This window comes from Rhinoraja longicauda, chromosome 5 (genome assembly GCF_053455715.1).
Source record: "Rhinoraja longicauda isolate Sanriku21f chromosome 5, sRhiLon1.1, whole genome shotgun sequence".
Taxonomy (NCBI): domain Eukaryota; kingdom Metazoa; phylum Chordata; class Chondrichthyes; order Rajiformes; family Arhynchobatidae; genus Rhinoraja; species Rhinoraja longicauda.
In genome coordinates, this window is record NC_135957.1 from 54,991,358 (window position 1) to 55,010,548 (window position 19,191).

Here is a 19,191-nt window from a genome sequence, read left to right on the forward strand (position 1 = left end):
CACTTATCCACATTAAACTGCATCTGCCATGCATCCGCCCACTCACACAACCTGTCCAAGTCACCCTGCAACCTCAAAGCATCTTCCGCACAGTTCACACTACCACCCAGCTTTGTATCATCTGCAAATTTGCTAATGGTACTTTAATCCCTTCATCCAAGTCATTTATGTATATTGTAAATAGCTGCAGTCCCAGGACCGAACCTTGCGGTACCCCACTAGTTACTGCCTGCCATTCTGAAAGGGACCCATTTATCCCCACTCTTTGCTTTCTGTCTGTCAACCAATTTTCTATCCATGTCAGTACCCTACCTCCAATACCATGTGCTCTAATTTTGCCCACTAATCTCCTATGTGGGACCTTGTCAAAGGCTTTCTGAAAGTCAAGGTACACCACATCCACCGGCTCTCCCCTGTCAATTTTCCTAGTTACATCCTCAAAGAATTCCAGAAGATTAGTCAAGCATGATTTCCCCTTCGTAAATCCATGCTGACTCGGAACAATCCTGTTACTACTATCCAGATGCTCCGCAATTTTGTCTTTTATAATTGACTCCAGCATCTTCCCCACCACTGATGTCAGACTAACTGGTCTATAATTTCCCGTTTTCTCTCTCCCTCCTTTCTTAAAAAGTGGGACAACATTAGCTACCCTCCAATCCACGGGAACTGATCCTGAATCTATAGAACATTGGAAAATGATCACCAATGCGTCCACAATTTCTAGCGCCACCTCCTTAAGTACTCTGGAATGCAGACCATCAGGCCCTGGGGATTTATCAGCCTTCAGTCCCATCAGTCTACCCAACACCATTTCCTGCCTAATGTGGATTTCCTTCAGTTCCTCCGTCACCCTAGGATCTCTGGCCACTAGAACATCTGGGAGATTGCTTGTATCTTCCTTAGTGAAGACAGATCCAAAGTACCGGTTCAACTCGTCTGCCATTTCCTTGTTCCCCATAATAAATTCCCCCGCTTCTGTCTTCAAGGGACCCACATTTGCCTTGACTATTTTTTTCCTCTTTACATACCTAAAAAAGCTTTTACTATCCTCCTTTATATTATTGGCTAGTTTACCCTCGTGCCTCATCTTTTCTCCCCATATTGCCTTCTTAGTCATCTTCTGTTGCTCTTTAAAAGAGTCCCAATCCTCTGGCTTCCCGCTCTTCTTTGCTATGATATACTTCTTCTCTTTTATTTTTATGTTGTCCTTGACTTCCCTTGTCAGCCACGGGTGCCTCTTACTCCCCTTAGAATCTTTCCTCCTCTTTGGGATAAATTGATCCTGCAACTTCTGCATTATTCCCAGGAATACCTGCCATTGCTGTTCCACCGTCTTCCCCGCTAGGGCCTCCTTCCAGTCAATTCTGGCCAGCTCCTGCCTCATACCTCTGTAATCCCCTTTGCAATATTGACACTTCCGATTTTCCGTTCTCCCTCTCAATTTGTAGAGTAAAACTTATCATATTGTGATCACTGTATCCTAATTGCTCTTTTACATCGAGTCCCCTTATCAGATCAGGTTCATTACACAACACTAAATCCAGAATTGCCTTCTCCCTAGTAGGCTCCAGTACAAGCTGTTCTAAGAATCCACTCCCTTTTTTGTGTAGTCTGATCTGCTGGGCATATGCCGCAGCCTTATTGTTACCAACACATTACACACAGGAAGAAGCTGATTTTAAATTGCACTTTGTCACTTTGGGACATTTATTCCCACCCTTGAAAAGATATCCTCCTTGTTGTACCTATTCATCTCCATACATTATCTAAAATTTGCTTCCTTTCATTCCTGGTTCAAAGAAGTAAAAGTGGAAACATTAACTGTTTCTTCACTCGGTGATGCCTGAGTGTTTCCAACATTCTTTATTGTTTCAGATTTTCAGCACTTGTGGCTTTTTTTGATTTTCATCATTATGATCAAATCCAACTTCCTGATCAGGTGCCTGCACAGTAGTAAAGCTGGGATCAAATAAGTCCCTGCCAGAGGTAGGCACAAAATGCTGGAGTAACTCAGCGGGTCAGGCAGCATCTCTGGAGAGCAGGAATGGGTGACGTTTCGGGTCGAGACCCTTCTTCAGACTAATGTCAGGGGAGGGGGCGGGACTAAGATAGGATGTAGTAGGAGACAGGAAGTCTAGTGGGAGAACTGGGAAGGGGAGGGGAAAGAGAGGGACAGAGGAACTATCTGAAGTCTCTTTCCCCTCCCCTTTCCAGTTCTCCCACTAGTCTTCCTGTCTCCTACTACATCCTATCTTTGTCCCGCCCCCTACCCTGACATCCGTCTGAAGAAGGATCTTGACCCGAAACACCACCCATTCCTTCTCTTCAGAGATGCTGCCTGACCCGCTGAATTACTCCAGCATTTCGTGTCTACCTCCGATTTAAACCAGCATCTGCAGTTTTCTTTCCTACACAGTCCCTGCCAGAGTATGTTCAACCGCTTCAAACCATATGTGCACCAATTAATGTTCTAGCCCCAGCAGAAACGCAGTAGCAAGTGAGATTCTGGAGTGGTGACCTCATGTTCTTGGATCCATAATTCCCAACTCTGCAGGATGCTTTACACACAGAATGTATCCCAAGTTTGCGAATCACACCAACCATTATTGGTCACTACATGATTGATTTAAAAATAAAAATAAATCACAAGATACTTTATTCATTCAGTTTAGCAATGCAAAAAGGAAAAATTGAAAACAACCTTAAAGATATGGGTTCATGTATTGGTACAAATTTATAGCCTTAGTCATGTAGTCATGAAGACATAACAATATTGAGCACATCCAAAATAATTTAAGATAGACATTCTCTTCAAATTTGCATTTGGCTTTATTGAGCCACAATATGATTTCTATTTTTACCCGAGTTGGCTACATTATGTTGGTTATTGAGAGAATCATGAGGCGCATAGATAGGGGGAGTGTGGGAAGCTGTGACTATCGAAGAGACTGTTGGAGAGTCGAAAACTAGACAACATATTTTTAAGGTGGGATTGTAAAGATTTAAAAGAGACCTTAAAGGCAACTTCTTCCATACAGTGGGTGGTGCATGGAATGAGCTGCCAGAAGCTGTAGAAACGAGTAAAATTTACAATGTTTAAAAAGGCATTTGGTCAGGTCATGTATTTTTTTTTTAAAGGTTTAGAAGGATACAGGGGAATGGGTCTCACTCAGACATTTGATTGGTATGGTTATAGAATTTGAAAGCCTCATTACACCAGATGAAGAAAATTATTCTCAACTTTGTTCCAAATAGTTGAAGCTATCCAGGCTAAAACCAAGAGTCGTACATGAGGTAGAATTCTGTATATTTTAGTGGGATCACCTCTCATTCTTAGCCTCAACTTACATTTCTTTCCCCCTCCAATGACAAATCCTAGGAATCCTCTTACACCATCTACGTAGGTTATTTCTGCAGCCTCAGCACAAAGAAAAGTTCAAAACACTTTTATAGAACTGAAAAGAGATCATGATGAAAGCAGAAAACAAAACTGGATGGTGGAAATTTGGAATAAAAGGAAAACTGGAAATACTCAACAAAACAGGCAGCATTCATGAGGCTGTTGACCCTGACGTCCCAAATTAAATTTGAGATTTGGACATTCAAGAACCAGTAACAGGTTGTAGCTGCTTGCTTTAAACATCAATGCAACAAATTCAGTGAGAAATGCTCAAGCTATAACAATTCTCTCTAAGATATAGCCAATGATCTCCATATACACTCGGGAAGCAATTGTAAAATTTGCAAGTACACTTTGAATGTAAAACGAATTAAAACCAATTTAACACACAATATTCTTATATTGAATACAAACAGAGATAACATTTTATTTATCGATGTGCAACAAGCAGTGTTTTTACCATCAACTGTTGTGTGCATAATCACTAGTTTACAAGACACCTCCATCTGCACTGAAGCACTCATACATTTGAATATTGAATCTTTGAACAAGTACACACATTGGTGTGGGGTTTGAACCCACAAGTTTCACCTGGAAGCCGAAAGTGCAAAAAAACAAAAGGGGCCGACGTTTAATTTATTTGCCAATAAATAAGAATTTCCTTCATAATGTTGAAAGGGAATGTTGTTAAAAGAAATGAAAATCAAGATGATTGCCTTTATTGAGAGGCAAGAATAGTAATTGAAAATTAACAAAATCCACCATTTGGCCATTATGTGCTAGGCAACAAACAAAAAAATACCAACCCAATCCTGTAGCCCTTTAACTATACTGTCCAATACTCAAATGTGGAGCATGTTTTTCCCCATTTAAAGTAAATTCCTGCCATTCTCAGTGAAAAATAATGTTTCCTCAAATTTGTTCTCATCCTTCTACCCATCCTGTTAAATTTATGCCCCATGATACATGTTGCGTGAAACAGGTCCTTCCATTTACTCTATCTTGGCCCCTCAATTAAATATCCCCTCAGCAAGGAACTAAAATTCAAATTCAATAAAACTCTGATTAGGCCCAAAATAGAAAGCAGAAGTCTGCATTTAGAATAGATGTTGAGTCCTTTTGAGATGGGGTACCGAGGAGATTCGCCACAATTGGGATGCAAGATTTTATTAACATTGAGAGATCAGAGGAATAAAGGACTTCTTTATAAATAATAGGGCAGAGAAGGTTAAGGGGACATTTGATGGTTATGTCCAAAAATCATAGAACAGTTTTTACAGAATGAATAATGAGAAAGTGTTTTAGAAGATATCAAATATTTACATTTAAGATAATTTAGATTATACAAAAGTATACAGCTAATTGTGCACCAAAAAACTTTGGAAGAATGTTGGAAGAAGATTTTTTTAATTGGAAAAAATTCGGAAAGTACATCAAATGGGATTATTTAGATTACACATTAAACAGCTAGGAGAGTCACAATGGGGCAAAAAGCTTCTGGAATATATCATATCATATCATATATATACAGCCGGAAACAGGCCTTTTCGGCCCACCAAGTCCGTGCCGCCCAGCGATCCCCGTACATTAACACTATCCTACACCCACTAGGGACAATTTTTACATTTACCCAGCCAATTAACCTACAAACCTGCACGTCTTTGGAGTGTGGGAGGAAACCGAAGATCTCGGAGAAAACCCACGCAGGTCATGGGGAGAACGTACAAACTCCTTACAGTGCAGCACCCGTAGTCAGGATCGAACCTGAGTCTCCGGCGCTGCATTCGCTGTAAAGCAGCAACTCTACCGCTGCGCTACCGTGCCGCCCTGGACCCCAACATCCTAAAGAAATTTACGGCTCCAAAATAGAATTACACAAAAAAAAATCACTGGATTAAAATAACAAAAATAGAATGTTGGGAAAATACAAATTAATCAGAGTATGCACACAACAAAATACAAGGTAATTAATTTAAAACAAGGTAATAGCCTGCCAGGAAATAAGTTTAAAATAAAATATTCATTTTTACAATCTTTATCAATTCAATTTCCATAAAATCCTTATTTTAGTCCCTTTAAAATGCAGTTTCTGTATGAAGTGCTATCTAAATATCTTATACCACATATCTGCTTCATCTTACAAAGGCCAACACATTTCTTACTTGGATCATAACTGACCAAATAATGGTTGTAATACATATGAAATTTCTCACTTTGTGCCATTATGAACCGATCAGTTAAGTCCAACAAAGACTGCGGTTGCAGATCTTTTATACCATAGGCTGATGTCATGATGTATTCCAACTTCCAATCAGGCTTTTTCTTCTCATTTGCTTCAGTGAGGTTCAAGTAATACTGCCAGAAATCCTGCAAGAGAAAGAATATTTCTCCACTAAACTTTCTGGTAGGTAGCTAAAAGCTTGTTTCTAATAGATTTGAAAACCAAGTTTCTCTCTCAACCATCTCTCTAGTCCAACATTTCCCACTCTTTTAGTTTAGTTTAGAGATACTGTGCAGAAACAGGCCCTTCAGCCCATCGTGTTCGCACTGACCATCGATCCCCACACATTAACACAAGCCTACATTCACTCGGAACAACTTACACTTATACCAAGTATACAAACCAAAGCCAATTAACCAACAAACCATTGGAGTGTTGGAGGAAACTGAAGATCTCAAAGAAAACACACGTTGTCACGGGGAGAACTTACAAACTCTGTATTGACAGCATCTGGAGTCAGGATCGAACCTGGGTCTCCAGTGCTGGATGCACTGCAAGGCAGCAACTCTACCACTGCACCACCTTTTTAAAAAAAAAGAAAAGTTCACATTCACACCAAGTAAAAAATACATCTCCCTCATCAACAACGCACCCTATCCCCCACCACCACCAATGGGCGTCTGAAAACATCCTTTTTTAAAGTGTGGCGGCTGTTGTAGAAGATTTGGCTGAGACAACTAATATGCCAGGAATATTTCATTTATTTTTGCATCACTATTATTCACACTTTTGTAATCTTTGCTTGTTTTACGGCAAACAACCAGATGGATTTACTCCCAAAATAAGTAAAATATCAATTGAACTAGTCAATCCTGGGCTGAGAAGTTCCAGTTTTGAACTGCACCGTCTCTTTGTGACTGACAGTAATTCAAGCTCTCTGGCCAACAGGGCTACCTACCCCTTACCCCTGTCAAGACTGCATTCACCACATTAGTCCCACCTCTTGGTTAAATTCTGCACTACTGATGGATGCATACGAGATTGAGTGACAGCAGCTGTTTTCAATGCTCTTGTTCCCGAACACTGTCACTCATCTGGAAAGAGTGCAGAGAATATTGATGAGGTTGTTGCCAGGACTCGTGGGACCGAACTGTAGAAAGAGGATTTTATTTGGGGGGGGGGGATGAAGGGGGGGGTGATGATGTTATTCCTTGGAGTGCAGGAGACTGAGGGGTGATCCTATAGAGGTGTACAAAATCATGAGGAATAGATCTGGTGAATACACATTCTTTTACCCAGAGTATGGGAATCAAGAACCAGAGGACATAGGTTTAAGACGAGAGTGGAAAGATTTAATAGCAGGACACAGGTGATAAGTGAATGAAACGCTCCGATAAAGGAATCCATTCTACATACAGCAAGACCCAAACAAAATCTCCATAATTCACTTGGATGAGATCCAACCGTCAAAAAATAAACTCAACACCATCCATGACAAAGTATCCCGTTTGACAGGCATCTTGTCAAAAGCCCGAACATTCACTCACTTCACGATCATGATTAGTACCTTTGCAGATGATACAAAAATAGGTGGTATCATAAACAGTGAATCAAAAGGCTTTGGAATAACTCAGAAGAACATGCAACATTTGTGAAAAGAACAAATAGGTGATATTTTGGGTCAGGACGGTTCTTCAGACTGAAGTCCTAAGTTTGAAGAAGAGATCTTTGTTTCATATCCGTTTTTGTATTTTTATAAATTAATTTTAAAATCAGAAAATTGAACCTCCCTAAAATCAATGCAACTTTGTCAATATGGACACAATTTCCAGATTCCACACATTTCCGAATGCCAATTCACAGATGTCAGACTGCTTACCATAAGCAGAAACTTACCAGCAAGCTGTAATCCTGTGTGTCATACTTATATAAGCGAAAGCCTGGGTTGTTGGATACTTGCTTCAAAAATCTTTTAAGAGGGGTTACAGCAGGCCCCACAAACAACGAGTTAACTGGATTGCCTAGTTGGGAGATCGGGGAATAAATCAGTGAGTTTGTAATATTAACATTTACACATCCAAGATATATTCCTTCCAATATTAGCATTTTTTATAGAATTCTAAAATAATATTTAAGAAAAGATGAAATGGATTACAAAATGCAGAATTCATAACCAAAATTTTACAATAGACAATAGACAATAGGTGCAGGAGTAGGCCATTCAGCCCTTCGAGCCAGCACCGCCATTCAATGCGATCATGGCTGATCACTCTCAATCAGTACCCCGTTCCTGCCTTCTCACCATACCCCCTCACTCCGCTATCCTTAAGAGCTCTATCCAGCTCTCTCTTGAAAGCATCCAACGAACTGGCCTCCACTGCCTTCTGAGGCAGAGAATTCCACACCTTCACCACTCTGACTGAAAAAGTTCTTCCTCATCTCCGTTCTAAATGGCCTACCCCTTAGTCTTAAACTGTGGCCCCTTGTTCTGGACTCCCCCAACATTGGGAACATGTTTCCTGCCTCTAATGTGTCCAACCCCCTAATTATCTTATATGTTTCAATAAGATCCCCCCTCATCCTTCTAAATTCCAGTGTATACAAGCCTAATTGCTCCAGCCTTTCAACATACGACAGTCCCGCCATTCCGGGAATTAACCTAGTGAACCTACGCTGCACGCCCTGTTACGATTTACAATCATAATATAAATTAATCTGTTATTAGCAAATGCACCTGCAACATTGTCAGTTTGGCATAGATGAAAATGGTTTACTTCAGTAATAAGTAGTTTTAATCCAGCGTAAGGATTAAATGTATAACTTAAGTATCAGTGGAGTGTTGAGGGACTTTGAAATGCCATCTTTCTACTGAGACGTTAAAGCTAGGCCTCAACTGACATTTTATTGCACACAAACTATGAAAGGAGGACTTTCCCAATATACCATTGCCATGCTGAAACTATCATCTCCAAAACAAATAAGCTAATCATTCATCTCAAAACTGTGATATGATAGCGACAGTGAAGATGGCTGTGAAAAATTGCAGCAGGATCTTGATCGATTGGCCAGGTGGTCTGAGGAATGGTTGATGGAATTTAATACAGAGAAATGTGAGGTGTTGCGTTTTGGAAAGTCTAACATGGGCAAGACCTACCCAGTGAATGGTATGGCTCCGGAGAGTATTGTAGAGCAGAGCGATTTAGGAGTGCAGGTGCATGGTTCCTTGAAGGTGGAGTCGCAGGTAGATAGGGTGGTCATAAAGGCATTTGGCACATGGCCTTCATCAGTCAAAGTGAGTATAGAAGTTGAGGTCATGTTACAGTTGTATAAGATATTGGTGAGGTCACATTTATAGTATTGTGTTCGGTTCAGGGCACCTTGTGGAATTCTCTGCCACAGAAGTGGAATTCTCTGCCACAGAAGGTAGTTGAGGCCAGTTCATTGGCTATATTTAAGAGGGAGTTAGATGTGGCCCTTTTTGCTAAAGGGATCAGGGGGTATGGAGAGAAGGCAGGTACAGGCTACTGAGCTGGATGATCAGCCATGATCATATTGAATGGCGGTGCAGGCTCGAAGGGCCGAATGGCCTACTCCTGCACCTATTTTCTATGTTTCTATGTTTCTATGTTATAGGAAAGATGTTGTAAAAGTGGAAAGGGTGCAGAGAAGATTTACAAGGATGTTGCCAAGGCAAGAGGGTCTGAGCAAAAAGAAGAGGTTGAGCAGACTGGGTCTCTATTCCTTGGAAGGCAGGAGGATGAGGGGTGATCTTATTGAGGTGTATAAAATCATGAGAGGAATAGATCGGGTAGATGCACAGAGTCTCTTGCCCAGATTAGGTGAATCAAGGACCAGAGAACATTGATTTAAGGTGAAGGGAAAAAGATTTAATAAGAATCCGAGGGGTAACTTTTTCCACACAAAGAATGGTGGATGTATGGAACATGCTGCCAGAGGAGGTAGTTGAGGCAGCGACTATCCCAACATTTAAGAAACAGTTGGACAGGTACATGGATAGGACAGGGATATGGACAAAATGGGCGCAGGTGGGACTAGTGTAGCTGGTACATGTTGGACAATGTGGGCAAATAGGGGCGAGGGGCCTGTTTCCTCACTGTATCACGATCTATGTTAGTAGGATCTGCTGTGAATAAACTGGCTGCTATATTAGTTTTCCACAAAAGAATAGTGGCAAAATTTCATGTTAATTCACTGCAAGTGAAGTAGTATTAGATTGTTATTAAGGCATTACAAACTGCTACAGTGTCTACATTTCTGTCACATGACACCCCACAACTCTTTTGCTGGGCTGCTTACAAGACCCGCCAACAATTCTTTACGGTGCGTAGAAACTATACGTCAGGAATATTACACACAAAAACATAAAATAGATTTCATATGAAATGCAAATTTTCATCACCAACAGTTTTGAATCTCTTTCTGTCTACCTCACTATCTATTGTAATTATTTTATCCTTGCCCATACAGTGGGGGGTTTTCTAAACAATTTTGCTCAGCTAAAATTAGAAGTGTATACAGTTTTAACATTCCCAAAGTTTCAAAATAAACACTCAGACCATTTTATTTTTGGTCTCAGAATCTAAAAATTGTAATCAATTCTTTTTATCGCTCTTCCTACCACAAGGAATCTTCATGCATTAATTGTACTGAAGCAAATTGCATCTTGGATTAGATCAAGACCATGCTGAGGTATGGAGCTATGCAGTACTTCTTTAAGAGAAGTGAAGGAGAACAAAAAAGGATGAATGTAGGAGCATAGCAGCTAACGCAGAAGGGAATCACAACACATTTTACAAAACAAGCAGGTAGAACAAAGAGAAGCAGATTAGGGATCAAAAAAGATATACAAATGATGAAAGAGGGTTTTGCAGAGATATTAAATTAGTACATTTTATCTCTTTTGACCAAGATGATGTTACCAAAATTATAGCAATCGATCATAATGCATGAAAAGCTGATTAATGAGTGGTGCTTCAATCAGTGCAGATTGGTATGAACAGTAATTCCAACGCACAGAAACAAGAGGGTGGACTCAGCCCTGTCCATAACATGCAAACCCCTCCCTGCCAACAAAAACATCTACATAAGGAGCTGCCTCAGGAAGGCATTATCTTTCACCAAGAAACGCCAAGATTGGGTAAATGGGCAAGTACAGAGGCCAGAAGTCCCACACAATCAGGTTCAAGAACAGCTACGTTCCTAATAATAAAGTAGCTTACTTTCTTAGTCGGAACTCTATTCCTACCTCAGCAATCTAACATTAGGGACCACCTCTTGCAATACTGCTGACTTTTAGTTTTTTCGAAATGTGTATTTTTCCATTTATATCTTGCTCTTTATTCTTTTCACCGTCTTGTGTAATTTATATATAATTTAATGTTTTTGTGTGATGTTTTAGTCTAATGTCAAGTCAAGTCAAGTCAATTTTATTTGTATAGCACATTTAAAAACAACCCACGTTGACCAAAGTGCTGCACATCTGATTAGGAAAAAAAAGAAACATGTGCTGTGGTATAGCTGCCATCAGGATTACCATTGTACCTGTACCTCCCCTTACTGGTGCATATGGCAATAAACTCCACTAGACTCAACTTGACTATCCAAAGTTTGGCTGCATTTAGGTTGATAAGTGACCAGGACTAGAAGGGAAGCCACACCTCCATGGGAGGTACAGTGGCTGAGCAGAGCGGGTAGAAACCCCGAATCCCAAAACATCATATGCACAGAAACATCATATGCCAGTAGCAGCACAAATTGCATTAAGATTGGAGTTGCAATGAATAATTATTACTCGGACTGGAGGAGCTCATGCAAAGTACTCCCTGTAGTAAAGTACCAGGAGCCACAAGAGATTGTAGATGCTGGAATCTTGAACAAAGAATAAACTGCTGAAGGAATTCAGCAAATGGTGGAACCCGACCCAAAACACCGCCTGTCCATTTACTTCCACTAATGTGGCCTCCAGCAGTTTCTTTTTTACTCAAAGTACATTTTGTTCAAAGAACTCTGCTTTTGTTGACATATGAAATGACTTGGATGCCATTTCAAAATAATTACATGACAATACCTGGAAATGTAAAGATTGGAAGAGAATAATGATAATCTGGAGTTGAAAGGCAGGCTGGTGTAATGAGTTCACAAAGCAGAATGCAGATAAATACGAACTGATAAATATGAGTTGGAAGAATGAGGGAAGGCAATTTAATGTAATGGATACAATTCCAAAAGAGTCCAGAAACAGAGCAACTGATGCATGTTCTCTGAACCAATTAAGAAAGCAATAAAAAATATATATTAAAGTATTACCTTGATCATCCAGAAGGACCATTATACTATCCTTGTGAGTGTGGCCATAAAACTGACCAACAATGACATTGCTGTATTTGCGAAGAATTTGCACCAATCTCTCATTGTCCTTCTCCCTCACTGCAGTGATATTCAGACAATCTGGCAAGTAGCCTGGAGGAACATGCCCTATGAGATAAACCTAGAAGTACATTAATTATTTTATGGGAATAAACCAATTGGCTGGGAATCACATTTCATTTGTTACATTACAAGTGTGGTCATGAGATCTGAAACTTATTTTATATTCAAGACAAGAATGCATGACAATAGGAGCATTAATAAGCCATCAGGCTCCTGAAATCTGCCCTGCCATTCAATATGATCATGGCTGATCCAGCCTCAGCTTCTCTTTGCCAGTTCCCCATAACCATCAAATCCTCAATCTTTTGAATATTTATCTATTCTAATGTTAAATATATCCAATGATTTAAGAGTTCACATTGAGAACGCTGGATGCAGTGGATGAGGCTGGAGGAGTTGCAACTGAAACTTGGTTGCACCTGGAAGAACAACTGGGAAACCATGAATGGATGCGAGGGAAGAGGTGCAGGAACAGGTGCTACATCTAATTCAGTGGCTGTGGAAAGTACCTAGGGAGGGTTGGCCAGACTGGGAAAAGATGTGTGAACCAAGATATCGCGGACGGAGCGGTCTCCGCAGAAGTGTGTAGGAAGGAACTGCAGATGCTGGTTTAAATCGAAGATAGACACAAAAAGCTAGAGTAACTCAGCGGGACAGGCAGCATCTCTGGAGAGAAGGAATGGGTGACGTTTCGGGTTGAGACCCTTCTTCGGACGAAGGCTGGTGATGGGAACACGTTGAAGGTGGCGGCAATGTCAGAGAATGTTTTGATAGATGCAGGGGCTGGTGGAGTGCTGCCTGACCCGCTGAGTTACTCCAGCACTGTCTTTTTTTATTTTCAAGAAAGTTGCCTTCCCTAAAGCAATTTTCCAAAAACATAAAGATCTAGTTTTTGATTATTCAACACCATAGATGTGACCTCACTGGCAATGGGAGAAGCCCAAGATAGAATGTTCAGTATGGAAACTAGAAATATGGAAATTTTCGGCTCCCTATATGTGATGACTCTCTGCATACTTCGTGCATGTTATGTAAAACAAAGCATTTCTCTGTGACATGTCACATGTGATAATAATTTCTATCTATCCATCGATCATTAAGCAATTTAGGATCAGATCTGTTCCCCTGCATGGATTGTGGTATTTTTACCATAGTCTGCCTTAACCTCTAAAGTGCTCACCACATTATCCAGTTGAGCAGTTGTTTGCTGCACTCTCTACTTCCGATTCTTAAAACACTTGGCCAATTTTCAACTGTCATTAAAAAGTATATGATGCCATTTATTCACTGTAAGAATATAAAATGAAATAGGAGACAATGCAAAAAACAAAACTAAAGAAATTGCAGGCATTTACAAAACAAGATATGGGAATACAGTGTTTTCGGGATATTTACTGCCAATATGCTGTGAAACATCTTGTGTTGTGACTCACTCTCAAAGTAAAAGGAAAGAATAGAAGTTCATACATGAAGGCCACTAACTTGTAGACAAAATAGGCGAATCATGTGGGATCTGCAGCTGAAAAAGCTTTAAAAAATACCCACTTTCCCACCACATATAGATACTTTTTTTTTGGAATCACTTAATGCACAACTCTTAAATATTATAAAGAAATAAATTAAGTCATGAAAAATAAATTATTTTACTTTAATTCCCTATCTAGCCTTACAGTATCTAATTACACAAGGTATTGTAAAAATCAAAGGCTTAACCATTATATAAATAGGATCTAATGTATTTCCACCAACCAGACAGGAATTAAAGCTGTCCTTGACTGACAACACTGCGACGCAGCAAATGTCAACAACAGACTATGACCAAATTCACAAAGGTGCTCAACCCACTTTATTCTGAGAAATTATGGCGTTGTTAACTCAGCTGAGCTGTTGGATTCCACAAATTTAGTGTGCTAGAAACTATTAAACCATTTGGAAGGTCTAACTAAAATGGGTGGTGACTTATACACTGTGTATAATCAGTCTTTTTTTTTAGATTTAGAGATACAGCGCAGAATCAGGCCCTTCGGCCCACTGGGTCAGCCCCGCCCAGCGATCCCTGCACATTAACACTATCCTACACACACTAGGGACAATTTTTACATTTGCCCAGCCAATTAACCTACAAACCTGTACGTCTTTGGAGTGTGGGAAGAAACCGAAGATCTGGGAGAAAACCCACGCAGGTCACGGGGAGAACGTACAAACTCCGTACAGACAGCGCCCGTAGTCAGGATCGAACCCGAGTCTCCGGCGCTGCATTCACTGTAAGGCAGCAACCTCTACCGCTGCGCCACCGTGCACAGTCTTCCCAAACTGTGGGTTGCATCATCAGCTGGGGTGCATCCAACACACCATGTTGCCTTGGATATAGGACCTCATGTCAGACAGACCTCATCCTGGATACCAGGGATGGACGGTGGTGGGTGGGGCAGTGAAGAAAAGACATGGACATGTTGGGGGAGGGGTGTAGCCAGAAAGAGAAAATAATGAGAATGCTTCAGTCTTTTCCCCATCTCCCTCCTCTACCATTCACTCTTAATCCTGGTCTAATCCTGCTTCTCGCCATCGACACCGGCGACTGTGCAATCCTGCTCCTTCTCGACCTCAGCGCAGCGTTCGATACAGTGGACCACACCATCCTTATTGACCGTCTCCGGTACGCGGTTGGCATTGATGGCACTGCCCTGAGCTGGTTCGCTTCGTACCTCAAAGATAGGAGTTTCGCCATCAACATAGGCAGTTATTCCTCTGCTCCAGCTAGCCTCTCCTGCGGAGTTCCACAAGGCTCCACCCTAGGCCCCATTCTCTTCTCTCTATACATGCTCCCCCTTGGCCAAATCATTCAAAGGCACGGCATTTCTTTCCACTGCTATGCCGATGACACTCAGCTTTACCTCCCCCTGAAACCCAACAACCAGTCAAATTTAAACAGCCTCTTACACTGCCTTGAGGACATAAAATGTTGGATGGCACAGAACTTCCTCCAATTAAATGAGAGCAAGTCTGAGGTCATCCTATTCGGCCCCCCCGACTCCATCAAATTGATAACAGGCAGTCTTGGAAGTCTATCCTGCCTAGTCAAACCGCATGTCAAAAACCTCGGCATGATATTTGACTCTGCATTAAAATTTGATAAGCAAGTCAACGCTGTGGTAAAAGCCAGCTTCTTCCAACTTCGAACCATAGCTAAAACCAACCTTTCCTCCAATTCGATGACACAGAAAAAATCATTCACACTTTCATTTCCTCCCGCCTAGACTACTGCAACTCCCTATACACTGGGATCAGCCAATCTTCCCTGTCCCGCCTGCAACTGGTCCAAAACACCGCAGCGAGACTCCTGACGGGTACCCGTAAAAGGGACCACATCACCCCGATTCTGGCCTCTCTCCACTGGCTCCCTGTACGGTACAGAATCAACTTCAAGCTCCTCCTATTCACGTATAAAGCCCTAAATGGACACTCCCCCCCCTACATCAAAAATCTTCTAACCCCCCTCTCTAACTCCAGGTCCCTCAGGTCGGCCGACTTGGGGCTACTCACTATCCCGCGGTCTAGGCTTAAGCTCAGGGGTGACCGCGCTTTTGCGGTTGCAGCTCCTAGACTGTGGAACAGCATCCCTCTCCCCATCAGAACTGCCCCCTCCATCGACTCCTTTAAGTCCAGGCTCAAAACCTATTTCTACTCCCTAGTGTTTGAGGCTCATTGAGGAGGCGCTGTGAACTGTTTGCATGCTACTGTATGTTTCTTTTTTTTTTCCATTGGAACCTAATCAGATGTACAGCACTTTGGTCAACGTGGGTTGTTTTTAAATGTGCTATACAAATAAAATTGACTTGACTTGACTTGACTAATATCATTGTGCTCTTCTTCCCTTTGCTTCTGCATGCAACACCTCACTATGTGTTACACCCCACAAAGGTGGGGAGACATAGACACAGGAACAACATGTACACCAAATTACATGGTACGTCATGAATTAATTTACAAAAATAAAATCTCAATTACATCAATATTAAATCAAGTTAACTGGCAAATTATGAAGGATTATTTGCTTCAACGATGTTCAATTTTGAAGACGAGAAATTGATTTACCTTCTCTTTATTTTGCTGAGCTCTCTTTAATGTTTCTTCAAACCACTCAAACTGCCCTGCAGGATCTGGCAATTTTCCTGTCGCTTTATTTGGACTGTAGTACAAATTTGTATTCAGGCTGATTATCCGGAGTGTCTGCTTATGCTGAGTAGCATTAACATTAAAGACTTGGGTGTAGAAACCACCTGTAGGAAGAGGAAATCAAACTCAAATGTACAGTTATAATAACTAAAGATTAAGTAATCTAATCTCCTCCCCTCCGATGGAAGGGTTGAACTTTAGCCCTGAGACAGTAGGAGACACATCTTTGGAGATACAAGGGACTGCAGATGCGGGTTTCACAAAAAAAAGACAAAGTGCTGGAGTAACCCAGCTGGTCAATTTCTTAACCTGTATCATGAAGAATGAATTTCCCAATGGTGAGGATTTCTTTCTAAATGCAAGAGGGCTAGGTGTAAATTCATCCCTTGGTTGCTCACTAAAGTCCATTATCATCGGATATTTTAAATGGAATTCAAAGAAGCAGTGCTATAAGTGAATTTGAGTTTACACCAAATGTGGGATATAAATCAGGACCAAGAAGATTAGAACTCCTTAGTGTATGATAAACCTACACTAGTCAAAGCAGTCAAGGACAGCTTTAATTCCTGTCTGGTTGGTGGAAATACATTAGACCCTAAGTAGTATTCAATATGACTCAAGTTTTGAATCAACAGTTGCATAGGTAGGTGGAATTGATCATCCAATTAATTAAACATCTGCCTACTCGTAGAACCAATGTGTATCTGTAGCATTACACAAATAATGCCAAACACCTTCAACTGATTCCTTAAGACATTATTCGTGCAAATTAGTTGAATTAGGCAGAAACCATGTGCTGTTTGATTTTTTTTTTACACAAACTACATCTGTACTTAAAATTGCAAGGGTACAAGGTCAATCTTTTTAATACAAAAAATGCATGTGGGCAAGTTTAAAAGGCAAACCAAAATATGATTAAACTTTTCCATTTTCAATTAACCAACAACAAACTTAACTCCAAAACTGAAACCGAAATTGCTGATGTGCTCAAGCTCATCCTTGGGTGTTGCGAGACAGAGTTAACATTTCAGGTCAAGGATTCTTCATCGGAAAAGAAGAAGTGAAAACATGTTTTAAGCTGTGGAGTGTGGGGGAGGGATACACAGAATATCAGTAATAGGGTAGGAGCACAGTTAACAACAATTACTTTAAAGGTCAACAGTTAAGAGACAGAAAAGAAGAAAAATGGAAAATGAGGGATTCACTTGGATACACTGAGGAACTGAGCAATACATTTACTTCACTTTTTAATAATATCACATAATGACAATAAAATTTTAAGTGAACCTGATATTTGAAAGGGAGCAGTGGAATCAGGGCACAAGTAGAATGCAGCAAACATTACCTGGTCACTCAAATGTCAAACCATCAGGATTTCCAAATAGGCACAAAATGCTGGAGTAACTCAATGGGTCAGGCAGCATCCCAGGAGAGAAGGAATGGGTGATGTTTCGGGTCGAGACCCTTCCTCAGGCTGATGTCAGGGGAGGGGGCGGGACAAAGATAGGATGTAGTCGGAGACAGGAAGACTAGTAAGAGAACTGGGAAGGGGGAGGGGATAGAGAGGGGAAGCAGGGATTACCTGGAGTGGGAGAAGCCAATGTTCAAACCGCTGGGGTGTAAACTGCCCAAGCGAAATACAATGGAGGCCCAGGACACAACGGCCAGATTGGGAACGGGAGGGGAAATTGAAGTGCAGGTGACGTCCTCCAACCTCATCTATTGTATCCTTTGTTCCAGATATCGACTCTACATCGGCGAGATCAAGCGCAGGCTCGATGATCATTTCGCTGAACACCTCCGCTCAGTCCGTCTCAACAAACCTGATCTCCAGGTGGCTCAGCAATTCAACTCCCCCTCCCATTCCCAATCTGACCTTTCTGTCATGGGCCTCCACCATTGTCAGAGTGAGGCCCAGCACAAATTGGAGGAACAGCACCTCATATTTCCCTTGGACAGTTTACACCCCATCCTATCTTTGTCCAGCCCCCTCCCCTGACATCAGTCTGAAGAAGGGGCTCGACCCGAAACGTCACCCATTCCTTCTCTCCTGGGATGTTGCCTGACCCGCAGAGTTACTCCAGCATTTTGTGTCTACCTTCGATTTAAACCAGCATCTACAATTATTTTCCTACAGGATTTCCAAATAGTCAGATGATGGATTATTGGAGCTTTACTGCACCTAATCCTTCAAACTCACATTGAAAATCACTGGAACAATGCAGAAAGTTAAAGATACATGTGAGAATTGGAATGGGATGGAGAAATAAAGCATTAGGCAACTGGAGCTCAGGGTTGCTCTTGCAAATGTTCTGCAGTTAGGACCCAATCTGCATTTGGTTTCATAAATTCATAAGGCATAGGAGCCATTAGGCCATTCGGCCCATTGAGTCTACCCCACCATTCAATCATGGCTGACATATATTTCCCTCTCAACTTCATTCTCTTGCCTTCTCCCCATAACCTTTGACCGTCTTTCTAATCAAGAATCAATCTATCTCCAAATTTAAAATGCCCAATGACTTGGTCTCCATTGCGATCTGTGGGAATGTTCCACAGATTCACCACCTACGCTAAATAAATTTCTCATTTCCATTCTGAAGGTCACTTCTCCAGCGTCATTTTCCAGCAGTTCATGCCTACTCCTTCCTCTCCTTTACTCTTTATATATCTGAATAAAATGTTGGTATATTTTTCTTTTTGACTTCACCTTTCCTCCCTTTATTGCCTTTGTATTAGCCTTCTGTTGGTTTTTACAAGCTTCCCAATCCTACAGCTTCATATTAATCTTTGCCACATCACATGCCTTCCCTTTTGCTTTAATGCTATCTTTAGCTTCCTTTGTCAGCCCCAGTGGCCCCATTCTGGTTGTCCAGACAATCCCAATATTTAAAGAGCCATTAGATTAATAAAATTAAATAGGGCAGCTGCAGAGAAAAAA

General features: G+C 41.2%; 1 protein-coding gene across 2 annotated transcripts in view; it reads right to left on the bottom strand.

Annotated features, from left to right (window-relative positions):
- Positions 1-2,664: 2,664 nt before the first annotated feature.
- smpdl3a (sphingomyelin phosphodiesterase acid like 3A) overlaps positions 2,665-19,191 on the bottom strand; it is a 32,498-nt gene continuing 15,971 nt past the window's right edge. For both annotated transcript variants that reach the window (XM_078399587.1, XM_078399589.1), the window contains exons 5-8: positions 16,170-16,354; positions 11,952-12,132; positions 7,521-7,645; positions 2,665-5,770 (exon numbers count right to left, since the gene is read on the bottom strand). In XM_078399587.1, coding sequence (XP_078255713.1) covers positions 5,465-5,770; positions 7,521-7,645; positions 11,952-12,132; positions 16,170-16,354 — 797 coding nt within the window. In that variant the 3' untranslated portion in view covers positions 2,665-5,464. The remainder of the gene's footprint in view (positions 5,771-7,520; positions 7,646-11,951; positions 12,133-16,169; positions 16,355-19,191) is intronic.